Consider the following 21,292-nt stretch of genomic DNA (forward strand, 5'->3'; position numbering starts at 1 on the left):
ACCTGGCAGGTTTGCGAGCCATGACCTCGACAGCCTGGGCCCTGCCTCTTGCCGCCCCGCTCGCCTGTGTGTCTCTGGGAGACTTTCCAGGCCTGTTTTTTTTTTTGTTTGTTTGTTTTGTTTTGTTTTTTGAGGCAGAATCTCTCTTTGTCACCTAGGCTGGAGTGCGGTGGCGCAATCTTGGCTCACTGCAACCTCCGCCTCCCGGGTTCAAGCAATTCTCCTGCCTCAGCCTCCCGAGTAGCTGGGATTACAGGCGTGTGCCACCACACCCGGCTAATTTTTATATTTTTGGTAGAGACGAGGTTCCACCATGTTGGCCAGGCTGGTCTCGAACTCCCGACCTCAGGTGATCCACCCGCCTCGGCCGCCCAAAGTGCTGGGATTACAGGTGTGAGCCACCACGCCCAGCCGCCTCCCTGTTCTTATCTGCAAAAGAGGAATAAAAATATCACCCCTTGCATGGGCTGGTTGCAAGGATTTAAATGAGTTAATAGGCACAAAGCACCTAGACTCATGCCTGGTGACAGCATCTGGGCATCAAACACCAACCTCCTCCACTAGGGCGGGTCCCCTTCCCTCCCAGGCTCTGACACCACTGTCCCCACACCCAGGTGACCTTGTCATTTCCCTGCCCACTCACCATCAAGAACCATACACACATAAGAATATAGAATTTTATCTTCTTTTAGTTAAAAAAAATAATCGTACCACGGAATGAAGAAGTAGCTTTTTGTGGGGGGGGGGCGGGGGGCGGGGTCGGGGAGAAGGGAAGGTGAGAAGGGGGGAAAAAAAAAGCAAAAAGCCCAAAGAAAAAAACATTTTATATTCATCTGTATAAACATATCCACTAAGGCAAACGCAATCCGGGTCCGAGGCTGCTGCGCTGGGCTCGGTGCCTCCTAATTTCTGCAGATTCTAAGGCCAAAAAATAAAACCTCTGCAAGTCCGCATAGCTTCCAGGACTCCTGGGCATTTTACTAAAATAAAGAGTTATCGAGTTTAAAAAGCAGTGACGCCGTTATGACACACACTGAAAGTTGCATAACTGTGGCCTCGAGGGCCACTCACTTGTTTGGACTGAGTGATGGTCACAGTTTCACGACACAGCAACAGACACCACACACAGGCACACGCATGTCAGCAAGCACGAGGGAAGCTGTGGCAGAACCCGGCCGGTGGCCTGGGCCTGACCACGGCCTGTCTGGTGCAGGGCACCAGGGTGTTAGGGTCCCCATGCTTCCTCAGGGGGTGGGCATGACAGGCAGGTCGCTGGTGACAAGGCAGTGGACGTCACTTGGGGAAGGATGGCAGGAGAGGGCTGGACAGGCCCCCGCTGCCCACCGCCTGGCGCATGCAAACACACTTAAAGCACTTCTCGGACGCTTCTCGGAGAATCAAGGCGAAGCGCTCGTCTCCTTCCCTAGGAAGGCGCCAATTCTTCCTCCCACCCCTCTCTCTCCACAGCCCCCTGAGACCCTCAGGGTGCTCTGGCTGAGGGTGCTAAGCAGCGGTGTCTCCGACCCCCAGAGCCTTCCCTGCCCATGATCCCACGGCATGCCCGGCAGGGGGTGGGCCTGTGAGGTAGATTGGCACAGCTGCCCCCACACCCTGCCTGGCTGGGCCCCAGAGATCTGGGGTTCTCCAAGTCAGCATGGGGTGCTGGGGGCCTGGGTCCCTTCACCAGAACAGAAGCTCCCCACCCCCTCTCCCATTTCAGTAGAAGGAAGACGCAGAGGAGGAAAAGGCCCTGGGGAGGGGTCCCCTCCTGCCTCCAATAAGCCCCTTGGGTCCCACTCTGTGGGGGCAGCCCTGATTCTATCTCTTCTGCTGTCTCCCAGCCTGGGAAGGGGCTGGCAGGGGGCCCCAGGGGCGGTGCGGCCTGCTGGAGGAGGGCAGGGGTTCCCGGGTTGGGGGGACAGGGATGTGTGGAGGGCAGGCGGCAGGCACATGGGGCTGGGAGGGACCTAGGGCCAGGAGCTGGGCCTGGGGCAGTGCCGGAGCAGGCAGGGGGCAGTTAGGGGTGCAAGAGAGCCCAGGGATTGGCAGGGAGGGCCGGGCCGGGCAGGGAGCCAGCGCCGGTGTGGCGGCCTTGTGCAGAGTGGAAGGGAGCGGGGAGGGGCCGGGCCACCTCCATAAGACCCCTGAACTTGCTCCATTCACAGATATTTTTAGGTTTTTAGTAGTGGTCCCGTCAGACACAGGCAAGGATTCAGGCTCGGCCTCCCATGCGCCACCCTCGCCCACCACACTGGGGCCGGAGCAGGGCGGTCGGCTGCAGCCCCCGCTACTTAAAGGTGGACTGCAGCTCCTTGAAGGCCGCTTTCCGCTGCTTCATCTCCTCCGCCTGCTTCTTCCTTTCCTCCTGCTCTGCCTTGATCTCCTCCTCGAAGCGGCTGGACACGTTGATGGCCTGGACCTGCGGGGGCATGGGGGTGAGGGGGTCAGGGCTGGATGGTGTATGTTGGGGGTTCTCTGTGCTACAGCTGCTTTTTCTTTTTTCTTTAATTTTTTTGAGACAAAGTCTCGCTCTGTCGCCCAGGCTGGAGTGCGATGGCGCAATCTTGGCTCACTGCAACCTCTGCCTTCCAGGTTCAAGCAATTCTCCTGCCTCAGCCTCTTGAGTAGCTGGGATTATGGGCACCCTCCACCATGCCTGGCTAATTTTGGTGTTTTTAGTAGAGATGGGGTTTCACCATGTTGGCCATGTTGGCTGATCTCGAACTCCTGACCTCAGGTGATCCACCCGCCTCAGCCTCCCAAAGTGCTGGGATGACAGGTGAGAGCCACTGCGCCCGGCCTTATGACTGCTTTTCCTGGAGTCCCTTCTGGCTCAGGCTTCTGCTGAGTCCTGCCCAGCAACACAAACAGCTTGACCTCACCAGCTCTGGCCCTGGGTCAGGCACTTCATTCACCTTCCTGAGCCTCAGTTTCCTCACTTAGAACCTGGCACCCAATAACTCTGATCTTATGGAGTTGTTGAGAGGATTGAAAGAGAGAACGTATATTCTGTGGCTGCTGCAGAGCAAGGGTGCTCGAAGGGAGTTGCTCAAGCTGCTGCCATCCTGATCCTCTGCTTCCTGTCCGGGGAGCCCAGCGGCACACCCAGTTCCACTGATGAACCCTGAAAAGTTCCACCAATGCTCCGAAGGCCAGAGAGTGGTGGGAGGCAGTCTCTGGAAGGAATGCTCTTAGCAAGGAAAGAGAGAAACAAGGCGGGAGAGCTGGGGCCCCGGGTAGGCAGGACCCAGGAGCCACTAGATCACAGGTGTCTCCTCCATCTGAGAACCTGCTGAAAGGGGAGGGTGTCGTGCATGCAGGTGGTCTCTGAGCCCCCAGGCTTCCTCCTAGGCTGGGGCTGGTGGGATTGGTGTCTACCGGGGACCCTGGAGAGCCAGTGCTGTGTTTCTGGGCCTGCCCTCCTAAGGCCCAGTCCTCTGTGTTAGCGGCTCAGTGTGCCAGGGCCAGGGCACCTCAAGGTAATCCCTGTCCCCTTTTCAAGAGTACACCCCCCTCACCCACCCCCTTGGTGGCTGCCAAGGATCTCAGCCAGGAGTGGGAGGAGACAGAAGACAGAGCGTGTGGGCCTGGCCCAGCCTGGCAGGGAGTCAGCTCCCATCTCTGTCTGCAGCCTCAGCAGGGACGGGAAGGGGACGTATTAACTTCGCACCAACCCAGGGTCCCCTTGTCCTGGAGCGTGGGTCAGGGCACCCCTTGGGCTCCTCACCTTGGCCTCAAAGAAGCTCTTGGCCCCCTTGACACCCTCACTGGAGACGTCGATCTCAGAGAGGCGGGCCAGCACGCACAGCCCGCTGTCCTCCTGAAGCTCCCCGGCCGCCGCCTTGCGGAAGATCAGGAGGAACTGCAGTGGGGAGAGAGGCGCGCGGTGTCAGGAAGGGAGGGAAGGAGGGGAGCCGGAGTCCCCGGCCGCACCCAGGCCCCAGCCTCAGGCCTCCCCTGCAGAGAAGGACTGGGGGGCAGTGAGCTGGGTCTCGCCCCTTGCTGCTCCCGTGCTCCCCTTCACTGGGCCTCTGCCCATCTGTATGATGGGAGGTGATATGACTCATCTGCCACCCAGGATGCTGGCCTGCTGCAGCCCTGCCCCGCCCACACCAGCTCCCGACGACACGGCCTCAGCCCACCTGTTACCTCTGTCCCCCGCTGTTGCCCAGTGAACCTAGTCTGCGTTCCATGTATTGAGTCCTACAGGTGTCATGACAGAATGAGGGAGCCTCCGAGACAGTAAAAGATGCCCCAAGTCTCAGCGCCTGAACGTGTCGGAGGGATGGAACCCTGCTCTCGAACTCTAAGCTGTTACCCTGCACTGCCCACACCTCCCGCCCAGCCACTCGCACTCCCCCACCTGCCCCTGCCACCTCTCTCCTTCCCTGCATCCTTCATGCTTCCTGCCAGACCTCCTGGGCCCCAATTGGGCCTCGGGTCCCCACACCTAACCCTGTGCTTCCTGGGGTCCACCCCTGTGCTTCCTGGGGTCCAGTATCATCGCTGTCTGGCTTGGGCCTCCATTTCCTTCCCTGCGAAACCGGCTTGCCCCAGCTCCTGTCTTGGAGTGAGATCCTGGGCGTGAAGTCACCCAGTGCCGTGGCCCTCTTCCTCTGCATCACAGCCCTGATTTCCTTCTGTGGTGTCTCCCCCTCTACACTTCCAGGAACCTTCGAGCACAGGGCCTTTCTCTACCCCAGAGCCTGCACAGGGTCAAGTATACAGAAATCACTCAATATATGCTCCCTATGTGAAGGAAGGGATGTCCCTCCCTCCTCTTCCTCCCTGAGAGGATCTCAGAACCCTCCCTGGTGCCTGCTCTAACAGGCCCTCAGAAGCCTCGCTCAGCCAAGCAGCAGCTGCTCACAGCTGCTGTTCAATGGCAATGTCATTCATTCATTGACAAAGGGTGGGGGTTGGTCTCTCCCGGGCCACCAGGTCCTCAGGTGAAGCCCCTGGTAGGGGAGTGGGGCTGGGGGCCGGGCTTACCTCCCGGAAGCTCAGCTTGCTGTCAAAGTCCTCATCCACCTCCTTGATCATGTTTTTCAGGCCCAGGTGGGTCTGAGGGGCCCCAAGTTTCTCCATCATGAGTTTTAGCTCCATCAGGTCGATGAAGCCGTCCCGCCCGGCATCATACCTGCAGATGCAAAAAGAGAGGACATCTTGGCACTGGCTCAGTCAGAGAGGCCGCAGGCTTGAGTGCAAGGAGACTGGGGGATCAGAGGGCATCTCCTACCAACCATAAAATCCCGTCACTGTTGGAAGGGACCTCAGTCCAGGCAGAGGACCCATATGTGGCTCAGCTCCTGCTTGGTTACCTCTGATGACGGGGAACTCACCACAGGGCCTGGCAGCCTCCTGCATGTAGAATAGCGCTAACTTTTGGACAAGCCTGAGGCACAAGGAAGCTGAAATGACAGGCTCCGTGTGCTGAATGTGATGGCACAGACAGTGAGAAGGAATTCTCTGGGTTTTTTTTTTTTTGAGATGGAGTCTCGCTCTGTTGCCCAGGCTCGAGTGCAGTGGCTCAATCTCGGCTCGCTGCAGCCTCCGCCTCCCGGGTTCAAGCGATTCTCCTGCCTCAGCCTCTTGAGTAGCTGGGACTATAGGCATGCACCACCACACCCAGCTAATTTTTGTGTTTTTAGTAGAGACAGGGTTTCACCATGTTGGCCAGGCTGGTCTTGAACTCCTGACCTCAAGTGATCCACCCACCTCGGCCTCCCAAAGTACGGGGATTACAGGCATGAGCCACCGTGCCTGGCCGAGAAGGAATTCTCAATACCATGGCAGGGTGGATCAGGCTCTGAGCTGAGCACTCACTCACCACCTCCATGACCAGCTGGCTTACTGGCATCTCCATGGGCACTTGGAGGACATCTCACCCCCACCCTAGATGGCAGAACCTTGCAGGCAAGGGCATGGTTTCTCAACCTCAGACCTTAAACAATCTGGACAGAACAAATCCTTGCCGTAGGGGCTGTCCTGTGCATTGTGGGATGTTTATAGTAGCATCCCTCCTGAGTTGTGACAGCTAAAAATGTCTCCCAGACATCGTCGAATGTCCCCAGCGGGATAAAAGCATTCTCCGCTGAGAAGCACTGGAATAGGGGATGTGACGTGGGTGTGGAAGGCGGCCTCTTTCCATGTGATAAATGACTCTTCTTACTCAGCACCCTCTGTACTGGGGGGTCTATTTCATGCCCCCCAGCTTGCCCTAGGTACTGGGAAGGAGGTTAAAAAGCACACAGTAGGTGCTCAAAAATGTGTAACGAAGAAATAAGACGTGAATAAATGAAGGGGTATCTAAGGCAGGGCCTCTGCCTTTGTCGAGGGCACAGAGCAGGACGGGGGCAGGAGGCAGGGCCAGGTGGCAGGAGGCAGGGCCAGGTGGCAGGAGGCAGCCTGGGTGTGTTCAGGGAAGCGTGGTGCAGTGCCTGCAGGGAGTGGCGGGGTGGTGGGGAAGCCGGGAACAAGCATCGGGCGATAGAGATGCCTCCCCTCTGCCCTGCACACTCAGGTTCTCTTTTTTTCTACCACCAACAACCTGGCAGAGACAGGGGTGGGGTTGGGGGCAAGTCCCTCTTGACTGGCTTCTGTGTAGTAAGAGTCTAGGTGGCCTTTCTGCCTGTTGCCTGGCTGGGAAGGCACCACTGGTTCCTGGAGCACACAGCCTGGTGAAAGAGGGCGAGGCGCTGTTTGCCCAGCTGGGCTCTCTTATCAACAAAACACCTGCCCTACTGGTCTCTGGGAACAGCGTAGGAGGAAGACAAGATGGGGGCTGGGGACAGTGATCCCAGAGTTGGTAACATGGGTTTTTCTTTTTTTTTTTTTCTTTTTGAGACGGGGTGTTGCTCTGTTACCCAGGCGCGATCACAGCTTACTGCAGCCTCTACCTCCTGGGCTCAAGCGATCCTCCCGCCTCAGCCTCCCAAGTAGCTGGGACTGCAGGTGCATGCCACCATGACTGGCCAAGTTTTGTATTTTTTTGTAGAGACGGGGTGTCAATATGTTGCCCAGGCCGGTCTCAGACTCCTGGGCTCAAGCAATCCTCCTACATCAGCCTCCCAGAGTGCTGGAATTACAGGCGTGCACCACTTTGCCCAGCCAAAATGGGTTTTTCTGCACCTAAAGAAGCCTTGTGCAGTCCCCAAGGCCTTGAACTGGCTGGGTGACAGTGCTGGTGACAGCAGCGCAACACAGGTGGCTGCGTTCCAGAACCCTATGTCCCAGGCGCTTGAGCTTCTGCATGAATATGTCTCATTTCTGCACCTTCTTCCGGGCTCCCCAGCTCCCTTCGCCTTCTCTAGTTAGGTGTACTTTGAACACCTAATAGCAACCAGGTACTGAGATCTGTCTTTATGCTGGGAACTGCTTACTTTACTTAATCTTCCTAATAACCTTATTTTATGACCAAGGCTCAGAGAGGTTAAGTGACCCACCCACAGTCACACAGCAGTAAGGAGGGAGCTGGGCTTCCAGACTTGATGTGCTGGGCTCATAAACTTGCACATTTGCTCTGTACCCAGCCCCTCCCCAACGTGTCCTGGGGCTGCTGCAGAACACAGACGGCTGCCTGGAGCACAAGGGGAGCATTTGTGCGAGGGGTATAAATAGTTCACGAGCCAGTGAGTCAGTGGTTGAAAGTGACACAGCAAAGATGGGTCTTGGGAGCCCTGGAGGGAACACAGGGTCCTGCGGCCTTCTGCCTCACTGATGGATGAGGGTTGGGGTGGAGGTGGATGGGCCAGCAGCCCCTGTGGGCAGTGGCCACCTCTGTGACAGTAGAAGGTGTGGGACTCAGAGGGTCAGGCAGGCCAAAGCTGCTGTGGTCCAGCCTCCACCTGGAGCTGGAGGGGTTCTGGGGGGCACAGCGGAGGCCCCTCCTGCCATCTCTGGTCCCTGTTTGCTGCCTGGTAGAGGGCTGGGCGGGTGCCACATGACCGTGGCGCTGTGCAGGAGCACCTGGTGAGGGACTCAGTCTTTCCTGAGCCAAGTCACGAGGACTCCCCTCCTCAGTGCCCCCCAGGAAAGCAAAGCCCTGCCGCTTTCTGACCCTGGGCTCCCATGAAGGTCAGCGATGACAGTCAGTCTCTGGAGCCAAATTGCCTGGGCTCCTCAGCCACAAAATGCAGCATCTCTTTATATTTTTATTTTTATTTTTTTGAGACGGAGTCTCGCTCTGTCGCCCAGGCTGGAGTGCAGTGGCGCAATCTCGGCTCACTGCAAGCTCTGCCTGCCGGGTTCACGCCATTCTCCTGCCTCAGCCTCCCGAGTAGCTGGGACTACAGGTGCCCGCCACCACGCCCGGCTAATTTTTTGTATTTTTAGTAGAGACGGGGTTTCACCGTGTTAGCCAGGATGGTTTCGATCTCCTGACCTCATGATCCGTCCGCCTCGGCCTCCCAAAGTGCTGAGATTACAGGTGTGAGCCACCGCACCTGGCCAAAATGCAGCATCTCTTAAGCTGGGGTGCATGTGCCCCCCAGGAGACATCTGGCAATGCCTAGAGATGTTTTTGGTTGTCATACCTGGGGCGGCAGGGGTTGGGGGGATGCCAGTGGCATCTGGTGGGTGGAGGCCAGGGAAGCTCCTATAGCGCATAGGGTGGCCCCACCGCAAAGAATGACCTGGCCAGCTGGGCACGGTGGCTCACGCCTATAATCCCAGCACTTTGGGAGGCTGAGGCGGGCAGATCATGAGGTCAGGAGATCAAGACCATCCTGGCCAACATGGTGAAACCCTGTCTCTATTAAAAATACACAAATTAGCCAGGCATGGTGGCAGGCACCTGTAATCCCTGCTACTTGGGAGGCTGAGGCAGAAGAATCACTTAAACACGGGAGGTGGAGGTTGCAATGAGCTGAGATGGCACCACTGCACTCCAGCCTGGGCGACAAAGCAAGACTCTGTCTCAAAAAAAAAAAAAAAAAAAATGGAATGACCTGGCCCCAAGTGCCAGTAGTGCTGAGGCTGAGAACCCTGCTGCAGTGGGGCCTCTCTCATGGGCCACTGTGAGGAACGACTGAGCCCATCCCTGTCAAGCACTCAGCACAGCTCCCAGCGCACAGAGCTAGCTGCATAAATGGCAGTCGCCACCGCTAAAACAAGATTGAATCACCTTCACTAAACTCCCAACGCACCAGCACTTTCTCTTTACAACCCCTGTGCTCAGCAATCCTCCAGGTCCGGATTAGGTCAGGAGGGCTGTTGGTGAGGCCACAGGTCCCATAACCAGCAGGTCAGGGGTTCACGCCCCAGCCCCTGGGTCCCACGTGTCTCTCCCTGAGCCCCAGCTTTTATTGCTCAAGTGCATGGGTTTCTTCTGCAGCCAGGGGCAGCTCAGTTTCAGAGGAAGTGCAGATAAAGTGTCCAAACTTGGATGGAAACGTGGGCTGTGGATCCCTCTGTCTTTGGCAGCTCCCAGGCCTGGCTGGGCCGTGGCTCAAACCACAATTTGAACGGCCGTCTCTATCAATCAAAGGCCAATCAATTACTGGTGCTGGGCTCCATCCAGGGCAGGCTCTGGCCCCCAGGGGGACAATATAGGGGCTGGCTACGGTGCCAAAGAGTCCATCACCAAGAAGAGGTGACGGGGGCTGCGAGAGGCCAGGTGCTGGGGTGGGCGGTGAAGCCCCAGAGGTAGCCGTGGAGGAGGCCATTCCCAAGAGACTCCTGGAGAGTGGCCATCTGCCCTGTGCCCTGGACTCTGATGTGGTCTAGTGCAGGGGATCAGCCAGGTTCCAGGGTCAACCTGATTGAAGATGGCCTTGAGGGTTTGTGGTTACATCAACTCTGCTGAGACTGACCTGGGTCCAAACCCCAGCTCTGCCACCTGCTGGCAGAGTAACCCTGGTCAAGTCACCTAACCCCACAGACGTCAATTTCCTCATCTACATCATGGAGATCAAAGAACTCATCTCAGGATGGAGGCAAGGATTAAAAGAGACGGTACAAGCAGACTCTTGGCACAGAGCCTGGTCCACAGGAAGCACTTCATACATGCCTACTATGATACTAAAAACCAGTTATTATTATTCCTAACATCTACCTTTAAGTTTATTAAAGAGTAAATGAGGCTGGACGTGGTGGCTCATGTCTATAATGCCAGCACTTTGGGAGGCTGAGGATCGCTTGAGCCCAGGAGTTTGAGACCAGCTTGGGCAAGATAGGGAGACCACATCTCTATAAAAAAATAAAGGGCCAGGTGCGGTGGCTCATGCCTGTAATCCCAGCACTTTGGGAGGCTGAGGCAGGCGGATCACGAGGTCAGGAGTTCGAGACCAGCCTGACCAACATGGTAAAACTCCGTCTCTACTAAAAGTGTAGAAATCAGCCAGGCATGGTGGCACGCACCTGTAATTCCAGCTACTCAGGAAGCTGAGTCGGGAGAATTGCTTGAACCCAGGAGACGGAGGTTGCAGTGAGCTGAGATCATGCCACTGCACTCCAGCCTGGGCGACAAAGTGAGACACTGTCTCAAAAAAAATAAATAAATAAATAAATAAATAATCAGCTGGGCGTGCTGGTATATGCCTCTGGTCCCAGCTACTAGGGAGGCTGTGGTGGGAGGATCACTTTAGCCCGGGAGGTTGAGGCTGCAGTGAGCCCTGATCGAGCCACTGCTCTTCAGCCTGGGCAACAGAGTGAGACCTTGTTTAAAAGACAAACAAACAGAAAAAAGAAAATGAAAATGAGATGACAGATATAAAATGCCTGGCACATAGTGAGTCCTTCAAACCTGTTAATTTCATCATCATCATAATAGTTGTTATATTGAGAAGTTTGTGTGTGTCACATATGCACATCATATACTTCACATATACAATATAAAAAGGGTGATGATATTAGAAATAATGATAAAAAACACACTGGCTTCTGCCACAGGCTCCAGTCCTGACTGGTGGTACAGGGTTGGGACGCAGGGCTTGTGGTGGCTTGGCCTGGAGGCAGGGGTGGACATGATGACCCAGGGGATCCCTCCAGCATGACCTCTCCTCTAAAGGCCCACTCTTCCCCTACTAGGCCTGACGCAAAGCCCCAGCATCTCTGGGAGGTGGGAAGACAGAAGACCGCTGGACAGAGCCCTTGAACAGGGAGAGAGGAGCCTCAGGGAGCAACGAACCTTCCCTCGGGGTTGGAGAAAAGTGAGGAAGGGGCTACTCTCATGGTGCCAGTGTGTGTGTGGGACGACTGGCAGCACAGGAGAGAACGAGGTTCCACGATGGCTGGAAACAGGCATCTCCCGGGCTAGAGGGCTTCTCACCCAGCAGCCCTTCTCCCTGAGCTGGAACTGAGGTTGCAGCTGGCTTAGAGGATCCAGAAAAAGAGAGATCAGCCCGCAAGATCCACCCAGATAGCCTGGTCTACCCGTTTTACATTGTGTAGGGAAACTGGGACCCAGAGTGGGCAGTGACTGGCCCAGGGTCACACAACCGGCAGACTGCAGGATTCCAACAGCTGGAAGTTTTTCTCCTCCCTGGCCCCCTCTCTTTTTCCTGGTCCCATGGGGGGTCCCACATTCTCAAGCTTGCAGGGCCAGTGGAGGCTGGACTGAGAGCCCAGCTTGGTGCCTGTTTGGGAAGGCCAGCTTGGTGCCTGTTTGGGAAGGCCAATGCCATTCGGCAGTACTGGCAGAAAGCGCCCAGCCTGGGAGCTCAGCACTGTTCTCCAGCACCGGAGGGAGGCTGCAGGGCCTGGCACCGTGCCCACATTCCTATCTGCCTCCCCTTGAATAGTTCTCGCCAGGGAGGGCTCAGCAGCTAGCTGCACCCTGGATGCTGGGGACAAAATCCCCATCCATCCCCCTCTTGAAAGCGGAGCAGCCAGTTACCCCCCAAGGATGACCCTTTCCCTTTGGGGTGAGCATGGTCCCCAGCTGGTTGCTTCCCTGCCCCTGCCCCTCTCCCCAGTTCTGATAACTAGGGAGTCACAGGGGTAGGCAGTGGAGGCGTCAACCATGCACAGTGCAGATGTCCCAGCCTTGCATCCAGGTGAGCCCCATGTCATAATCTATCATCATTCCTGGCTACTCTGCTGAGCACTTGCTATGTGCCAGGCACGATGCCAGGTGTTTTGCATCAGATTCTCACAAGAAGCCTATGAAGCGGCATGAACATGAACCGACAAGGAGACTGAGGCTCAGAGGGGAAGCGACTTGGCCCAGGTCATAGGTGACAAGGGTGTCGCTGGGCTCTGAACCAGGCCTGATCAAACACTTGCACTCTTAACGACTATGCTATGCCCTGATGCCTATCGGGACACAGCAGAGAACTTCGGGGTTGGAAGGGATATTGGAGGCCATCTCATTCAGTCGTTCCTGAAAATCAGATTCCTGATGCAGTTCGTTGTTTAGTGCCTTGAATACCTCTGAGGACAGGAAGCTCACTGCTTACTTAAGGGGGGGCCTATCTTGGCTTTGGAACTATTAGAAAGTTGCGGCCGGGCGCGGTGGCTCACGCTTGTAATCCCAGCACCTTGGGAGGCCAAGGCGGGCGGATCACAAGGTCAGGAGATTGAGACCATCCTGGCTAACACGGTGAAACCCCGTCTCTACTAAAAATACAAAAAAATTAGCCGGGCCTAGGGGCGGGCGCCTGTAGTCCCAGCTACTCGGGAGGCTGAGGCAGGAGAATGGCGTGAACCCGGGAGGCAGAGCTTGCAGTGAGCCGAGATCACGCCACTGCACTCCAGCCTGGGTGACAGAGCGAGACTCCATCTCAAAAAAAAAAAAAAAAAAAAGTTGCTCCTCGACCAGGTGCAGTGGCTCACGCCTGTAATCTCAGCACTTTGGGAGGCCGAGGCGGGCAGATCACTTGAGGCCAGGAGTTCGAGACCAGCTTGGCCAACATGGTGAAACCCTGTCTCTACTAAGAATACAAAAATTAACTGGGTGTGGTGGTGCATGCCTGTAATCCCAGCTACTAGGGAGGCTGAGGCAGAAGAATTGTTTGAACCCGGGAGGCGGAGGCTGCAGTGAGCCAAGATTGTGCCACTGCACTCCAGCCTGGGTGACAGAGCAAGACTCTGTCTAAAAAAAAAAAAAAAAAAAAAAAGAAAGTTGCTCCTCATGCAGGTGCCCCCAAGCTGCACTGCACAGTCTGATGGCAGAAGGAAGCAGAGTCATTGCAAAAACTGCACACGGGAAGGTGGGAGCACAGGGACCCCAATTCTGTCTCTCCTGACTCCCATCCCAGGCTTTACTGGGCCGCTCTGGGCGTGCAGGTCCCAGGAGAACAGACAATTGGACGGGGTGGGTGTTGGGTAAGGGCTCAGGAGCCCTCAGGCCCCCCTGGCTTCCCCAGTTCCTGCATGTCCCCACCCCCAGACGGCCTGACTCATATAGGGAAAGCCCAGCGCTCACCACTTCCTCTAGTCCTATCTGGGAATCTCACACTTGATCTGTTGCCCTGGTTCAGCTAAGTGGGGTATGGGGTTGGGGGAGAAAGAGAGAGAGAGAGAGACATAAGAGATAGAGATAGAGAGCACATAAGTGTGGCACTTGGGGCTCCCCCACGGAGGATAAAGAGGGAGACCCCAAGCAATTTGCTGGGGGGCTGTCAGGGCTCAAGAGCATCCTAACCTGGAGTTCAACAACCTCACACCGCACCCGCGGCACTCCCTGCCGGCCACCCCCTTTCGCTTCTTGCTCTTCATAGTCATTATTGTTATGATAGTGATTATAAAGATATTTATTGAATGCCTAATATTAACATAACCCAGTGTTTATAGCGTAACTTAATCTTTACTCCATACATCTTATCCTCTTACAGCTTAGACAAAGTCACCCACCTAAGGATAACCTTAGGTCAACCTCAGGAAGTGGTGGGGAGACGGCTGTGCGGGGGCCTGAGCCGAGGCTTAGCGCTTCTTAAACGTCAATGTGCACACCTGGTGAAGCTGGTTACAGTGCGGATTATGGGCTGGGCGTGGTGGCTCATGCCTGTAATCCCTGCACTTCGGGAGGATGAGGTGGGAGGGTGGCTTGGGGCCAGGAGTTTGAGACCAGTCTGAGCAACATAATGAGACCCCATCTCTACAAAAATAAAAAAAAATTAGCTGGATGTGGTGGCATGTGCCTGTAGTCCCAGCTACTCAGGAGGCTTAGGTGGGAGGATCACTTAAGACCAGGAAGTTGAGGCTGCAGTGAGCTACGATCGTACCACTGCACTCGGTCTGAGTGACAGAGCAAGACTCTGTCTCTTAAAAAAAAAAATGCAGATTACAGTCTGGTAAATCTGGGGTGGAATCTGAGCATCTGCATTTCTAACATACTCCCAGGCGGTGAAGCTGCTGGTGTTTGGGCCACTGTAAGGGTTCAGAGGACTTGGAGCCGGGTAGGCCCAGGTTCAAATCCTATTCTGCCCCTCACTGGCTATGTGACTTTGGACAAGTCACGTAACCCTTCTGAAAGTCCAGCCTCCTTAACTGTGAAATAGGCGAGGATAATGTTGCAGGATAAGAAAGGACTGAACGGGAGGCAAAGCATCTGGTTTGAAGTGTCTGTGGCTCAGGACTCCCTGGGCGGCCCGGCTCCCATCTGGCCACACCTTTCTGGCACTGACCCCTGCCTCTCTGCTGTCCTTGAAAAGCAGAAGTCAGCCAAGGAGAAGGTTGCCCGACAGTCAGGGGAACTCAGCTGCTCCAGGGTGTGGGGACCTTCCCTGCTGAGGCTGCAAAGTGACTGCCTCTGCCGGCAGGGCTGGCCTTGCAGAAAGGACCTCTGACATCCCCTGAGGCAGCAAGGCCTGCTGTCCTGGAGCCTAGACTCTCACAGTGGAAGCCAGTCCAAGCCACCAGGCCTTGGACCCAGGTAGCATGGAGGAGAGCAAGGAGGCTGGAGAAGGCAGGAAGGGTGGACCAAAGAGGAACCAAAAGTCCTGGGCCGGGGGTGTGGGGAAGGAGAGGTGACTCAGAGGCTGATGCATAGCGGAAGTGGGAGGAACGGAGTAAGGACCGAGGCCAGGAAATCCTTCCTCCCCAGGGGTGCAGGGCATTCTCCCCACCCACTGACCCTAAGCTGCGGGTGAAGGACCCCACCTCTCCACCTCTCTAAGGCTCTCGGAGGCTCCCCCAAGCCCCAGCCACAAACATGGCTTCACTTGGCCTCCAGGGGCTCCTTGCAGGAGGATCTGGTTCTAATCCTGTCACTGCCACTTAATATAATCTTAGACAAGTGACAATCGCCTTGAGCCTCAGTCTCCTCATCTGTCAAATGGGGATAAAAATGATAGTATCAGGCTGGGAGCGGTGGCCCTCGTCTGTAATCCCAGCACTTTGGGAGGCTGAGGCGGGCAGATCACTTGAGGTCAGAAGTTCGAGACCAGCCTGGCCAACATGGTGAAATCCCATCTCTACTCAAAAATACAAAAATTAGCCAGGCGTGGTGGTGTGTGCTTGTAGTCCCAGCTACTTGGGAGGCTGAAGCAGGAGAATCACTTGAACCCAGGAGGCGAAGGCTGCAGTGAGCCAAGATCATGCCACTGTACTTCAGCTTTGGTGGCAGAGCGAGACTCCATCTCAAAAAAAAAAAAAAGGAAAACAAAGACAGTATCAATCTCATTGTGCTGGTGTGAGAATTCAATTCAGTTCTCTAAATAATATGCATAGGCTCCCCCAGGAATGGCTAGAACTAGTGGCTCTGTTTAACAAGGAGGGGGCACAGAGGCAGGGGGCTGGCTACAAAGAGAACATCAGCATGGTGTCATTCATGAGAGCTTTCGGTCCTCATGGCAGAAATAAAGAAAAAAACCTTCCATTGCTAGCCTTGTGGGTGCATCCTCTCTATCCCCAAACCTCTATACATGTTTGTTCTATATAAGGCTGTAAGCCTCTTGAGGGCAGGAACTTGATTCATTTAATTCTCTGGATCTTGTAGCGCAAAAACTTAATAAAATATCTGTTGGAAGAATTATCACATACGAGAACCTTGTATTTTTCAAAAACATCATCTTTCATACAAACAGCCCAGACACCATGATGGGCTCTTCACAAAGACTCAGGGTGTTTTTATACCTAATCCTCAGAACTTTACCAGGTAGGTTCTTGAGCCCCAGGGGAAACTGAGGCTCAGAGATGCTGAGTCCCCTGCCTGGAGCAACCAAGCTGGGTGGTGGCAGACGGGAATCCCCGTGTGCACCCTCCAGAGCTGTTGTTTGCTCTCCCCTTTTTTGTGCCACCTGCCTTCCCTGTAACTAGGTGATAATGAATTCATTTCTCCCTTTTTGTTATTTATCAAAGCCATATGTAGCTGTCAATCAGAGTGGCTGTTCAGCAGGAGAGAAGGAGAGCTCTAACCCTGGGTCCTGTCACTAGGGCCCAAAGCAAAGGGTTGTGGACAACCTGGCAGACCTGGAAGCTCCGCTGGTGGTTAAGTGGAGGCAGCCAGTGGGCACTGTGGAGCTGCCTCTGAGCCAGCCGCAATGACCACTGCCAGGGCCCTAGGAGGGGCCCAGGAGAGGGTGTATGCTGAGCTGGGGATGGCGGTGACAGTCATTTAGTAACGACTTGCTCCGTGCCAAGCACTGGGCTAAGCGCCATACAACAACCCTGTGACGTGGGTCCCCCTGTCCCCCGTTCCAGGGTGAGGAACAGAAGCTCAGAAGGGCTCCACAGCCCACAGCTGTATTCAAACCCAGGGCTGCACACTCCAGAGGCCCTGCTGACTGCGTCCAGGAAGGGCTCCTGGTAGAGGTGTGTACCCTGGAGGTGGAGGTGTGGAGAGGAGGGCGGGAGGCTTCCAGAGCTTGTGCAGGGAAGAGCTGGCCAGAAGGAAAGGAAAGCCTGCCTCTCTGACGCAAGGTGTCCTGAGATGAAGTGGCTGGGGATGACAGTGGGGACAGGGCCTGCAAGGCTGGCCTAGGCGGGAGACAGGGATCTAGGGCATCGTCCTCAGATTCCACGGCAGGTTCAGAATTACACGGCTGCCTACCTTTCCAGCAGGTCTCAACTTACAAAACCCTCCAGAGCCCCGCCTAGGCTGTTGTCAGCCCAGGGGTGGGCACTCCCGAGGCTCTCCAGGGCCATTCTCTTTGCCTCTCTGACAGGAGGGTTCCAGAGCCAGCCCTGGAGGAGCAAAGAGAAGGAGGGAGCAGCTGGGGGATCAGAGATGCTGGACGTAGCCTGAGGCCGCATGGGGAGGGGGATGGAGAGTCCTGGCTGCGAGGGCCAGGGAGACGCAGAGCCTCCTTGTGCCTGGCACTGGGCCAGAACTCTAAGTGTGTCATGTCCTCTGAGCCCCACCCTGAGATACCGGGACCACTCTCCTCATCATACAAGGTTTCAGCCTCACTGAGAACCTCTCCATAACCCCGAGCAAGTCACTGCCACATCTTTCTGGGTCTTGGTTCCCTCTTCTGTCAAATGGGGAGAGGGGTTGGAGTCAACCCTCCAGGTCTCTCTCAGGAGGAAGCTGAATGACTCTAGGTGTGAGACCAGTGATGGCTGACAGTCTGTCTATCTTCCCCCGTCCCCTCTCTTCCCCCTCCATCTCCGGCCTCAGGAAGTACCTGCTGAATCAACACGGAGGGGTGGACCAGAAGGCCCTGGAAGGCAGTTCCAATATCCAGAAGGGCTCAGGACCCCTCAGACATACGCAGGTCAGGGCTGAAGGACCTTTGGGGGTCATGAGGGATAGCCTGCCCCTTTTACAGGTGGGTAGACTGAGGCCCAGGGAAGACAAGCAGACTAGGATGGAAGCCCAGGTTCCTCGCTCCTGGCCCCCAAGGAAAAGCCGGCTCCCATTCTCCTGCTGACCTCATGGTCTCCTGCCTCCTGCTCTGGTGACTGGCTTCCCAGGAGGGCAGGCTCCCCTCCTCCCTGCCCTCTGCTCTCCCCAGAGCCCTGGCTCTGATGCCCTGGCTTTGATCCTAGGACCCTGCTTGGACCCAGGAGGTTGCAGCCCCACTCGGACAGCGGAAGCAGAACGGGGGTTTGTCTTCCACGAGAGCCCATCTGTTGGCGGCGGGGTTGGGCTCGGTTGGCACAGTGAAGCGTTGTTTCCTTGAATACACAATCTGTAGCTTTCCACCCTCACCCGGGCCCTGGCAGGCAGCACTTGCTTCCCTAGAGGTCCAGCTTCCTGGCCCCTGCCTGCCCCATCAGCCCTCCTAAAACCCTGGCAAGAAGTGCAGGTGCCAAGGGGTCTTGGAGGGGTCCAGCTCCCCTCAGTCTCCCTCAGAGTACCTCTCATCAAACTAGACCAGAAACAGCCTATGTAAAAAAAAGTGAGTTTGCTGCGCAAATGAAGCTTCCAGACTGTTCCCTCAGCCGCACGCCACTTCCAACCACACTGCAGCCTCCCAAGTCCGGCTCATTTGAAGTGTCTGGGTTCTCCCAGAACAGCTCCATCTTTGTTTTGGTGGCCAGTGGCAGGGAAGCTGTGGAAACCCAGGAGAAGGCAGGCTCTGGGGGAAAGGAGAGACGGGGGCTGGGGTTGGGGACATGAGTGGACAATCCGCCACGAACACGGAAGTGGGTGTTGGAGAAGGTTTTCCAACGTGAAAGCAGATGTCTGTGATGGGAAACCCAGAAGGGGAAGAACCCGGGATTTGGAGTCACAGACCTGGGTTTCAGTCCTGGCTCTATCATTTTCTAGCTGTGTGGTCTTGGCAGGTTATTTAACACTCCTCGTCTGCACAAAGGTGACGAAGGGCTCTGTGTCACGGGGCTGTTTGAGGGACCTGGTGAGCGCCTCAGCACTATCAGCACAGGGATCTCCGTGGTGTCTGAATCAGCTCTGCACTGCCCGATGGGGGCAGTGACAGACAGTGATCCATACCCACCCCTGCATCTGCAGTGACAGTGATCCATACCCACCCCTGCGTCTGCAGTGACTGACAGACAGTGATCCATACCCACCCCTGCGTCTGCCCACCCAGGAGCATTCAAGTTACTCTTCCAGGAATCCTGGAAACCCTGCTCTCCCAATCTTGCCAGTCTTCCGCTGGGAAGAAACTTTAGAAGAATTCCAACCAAACACCGTGGAGCCAAGGACGTGGGTGCCCTGGGACTTTCTTGAAGAGGTTCAGGGCCCTGGGACTTTCTCAAAGAGGTTCAGAGGGGCCGGGGGTCAAGGACTTGATTTTCCCCCAGAAGGACCTTGGGAAAGTATGGGACTCCTCAGCCACCCGCAACTGGGAACCAGAAATCCTTCCCCCTGCCTTGGGGCCAAATGCAGAAGCTGCTGCAAGCTGTGGTGAGTAGGGTCAGAGCCTTTCTCAAACAGTGCTGTTGCAAAACACCCCTTCCTGGGCTTCCGGCTTGATGTTGGGGCACTGACAGCTGCATGTGGCTGAGGCTGACACCCCTGGTCTGCCCCCACCTCCTGCCCAGCCAAGCGGGAGCCAGCCTTGCCGCATCCCTCCCTCAGCCCTGGGCTGCCTGTGCCAGGTGGGGCTAGACCTCCTGGCTCACCCCCAAGACTCAGCCTCAGGCCAGTTCTATCCCCTTCCAGAACCACTCCAGACCAGCACCCAGATCGTGGAACAGAGGCTGTTCCCTCTCCAGGAGCCAGGGGCAGGGGGACAGGGAACAGCAGGTGGGGAAAGGTACCAAAGGGAGGGGCACTGGCACCTTTCCCATCCCCTGGGCACACACATGGCTGGGAGAGAGTGGCTGTGCATCTTAGACCCAACAGAGTGGGACCCAGGGATGGGCCAGAGGGAGCTGGGCCCTTTCTCCCTAGCCCCTCCACAGAGACATTAAGATTGTTTTTGTGGGGGGACAGGGGGATGAGCCCACACGCCTGGGGGTGCCCATCCACCCTGGTGAGGGCACAGAGTGTGGAATCTGATGGAATAAAGGGTAGGGGTGGGGGTAACAGGGCAAGTCACATAGGAAGGGGCCCCTTTTGACCAGGGTGGGTGTGGGACATGGGGGGTCCCTGTGGGGAGGGAAGGGGATATACGGAGTGGGGAGGAGAGATGGGGGGCCTTGCGACAGAAGCAGGGGAGCGGTGACTGCAAGCTGCTGGGTGCAGGGGGGTGGGGCGGGCAGGAGCGGGAGGGAGGCCTTCCAAACCCGGAGGGGACTCGGCCCACAGGGACGACTGGAGTGAGGTTTACACCAGAGGGGGAACAGGGGCCGAGGGGTCCCTTCCTAAGGAGACCACTTGTGAGTGAAGGATTTGGGTCCTGGCTAATGAGTGGGTGGGGATGGAAAGGGCAAGTCTTTGCCCCCAGTTTGCTGGTAGACGCTAAGTAACTGGAGAGGAAGTTGGGGGGATCCCTGCCCAGAACCCACCTTGAGGGAGACCTGAGATCGCAGAGGAAATGAAAAGACCTTAAGGGAGGGAATGTGGTTGGCATGTGGTGTCGAGGGGCACTGGGGTGGGTGTCTTTGGCCAGCGTGTGTTGGGGTGGGGGTGGGGAACGCGAGTAGCTGGGATCGGGGAAGGAAGGCCGCTGGGTCCTCAGCCTCGGTGTGTGCGGTGTGGGGTGGTGGAGAAGCCCCACTAACAGCGCGGAGGGCCCGGGACCCACACGTGTGGTGGTGGGGGTGGGGCTCGCGGGGCCTGGCGATTATCTGGAAGGAAGCTTGGGGTCCCCCACTCTGTGGAAGCGTCTATGGTGTACTGGAGGCAGCACAAATACGAGTCGCCGCCGCGTGCCAGGGGCCGGGGGTCCCCCAGACTAACGTGTGCGGTGAGATGCCGGGTCTCGATCTGGAAGGGGCCGCGGGGTCCCCAACCCCGGTGCGTCTGGGTTCGGGGAAGCTTGGCTGACGGGAGGGTCCCGGGGCGGAGCGGGATCCGGGGATCGGGGGGTTCGGGGCCCGAGACCGGGTCGCGGGGCGGGCGGGGGGCCGGGTCGCGCGGGCACTCACTGCTTGAACATCTTCTCCATGTCCTTGATCTGCTTCCTGGAGAACTCCTTGAACTCGGTGTAGGGGTTGAAGACGCGGCGGCTGGGCGACTGGGGCTCGCCGATGCCCTGGTTGAGGTCTGCGCGCCGCAGCAGCTTGGCGCTCAGCTCACAGTCCGCGCTGCCCAGCGCCTCGGCCGCCTCGTCGGGTGCCCCCGCCGCCGCCGCCGCTGCCCCGTTCAGCCCGGGCTGCTCCGGGGTCTCGCCGCCGCCCTCGCCCTCCATCTGCAGCCGCCGGCTCAGCTTGGTGGCCAGCTCGTCGGTGGCCATGGTGGCCCGCGCGGCACTCGCCTTCGCCGGGCCCCTGCTCGCAGCGCAGCGCCACCGGCCGCGCTCTTCCTCTTCCTGACACTCCCCGGGCCAGGCACCGCCCCCGAAGGTGGGACTTGGGCCCTGGCGGGGACCGCGCGCCCCGCCCCCGCCCCCGC

At 56.9% G+C, this 21,292-nt stretch overlaps 1 protein-coding gene across 1 annotated transcript; it reads right to left on the reverse strand.

The window, feature by feature from the left end:
- Nucleotides 1-806: 806 nt before the first annotated feature.
- EFHD2 (EF-hand domain family member D2) lies at nucleotides 807-21,259 on the reverse strand. The gene is made up of 4 exons (XM_031001435.3): nucleotides 20,827-21,259; nucleotides 4,993-5,140; nucleotides 3,728-3,862; nucleotides 807-2,419 (listed from the first exon to the last, which is right to left on the reverse strand). The coding sequence occupies exons 1-4, from the start codon at nucleotides 21,132-21,134 to the stop codon at nucleotides 2,288-2,290; spliced, it is 723 nt and encodes a 240-aa protein (XP_030857295.1). The 5' UTR covers nucleotides 21,135-21,259; the 3' UTR covers nucleotides 807-2,287.
- Nucleotides 21,260-21,292: the final 33 nt, after the last annotated feature.

Source organism: Gorilla gorilla, chromosome 1 (genome assembly GCF_029281585.2).
Source record: "Gorilla gorilla gorilla isolate KB3781 chromosome 1, NHGRI_mGorGor1-v2.1_pri, whole genome shotgun sequence".
NCBI lineage: Eukaryota > Metazoa > Chordata > Mammalia > Primates > Hominidae > Gorilla > Gorilla gorilla.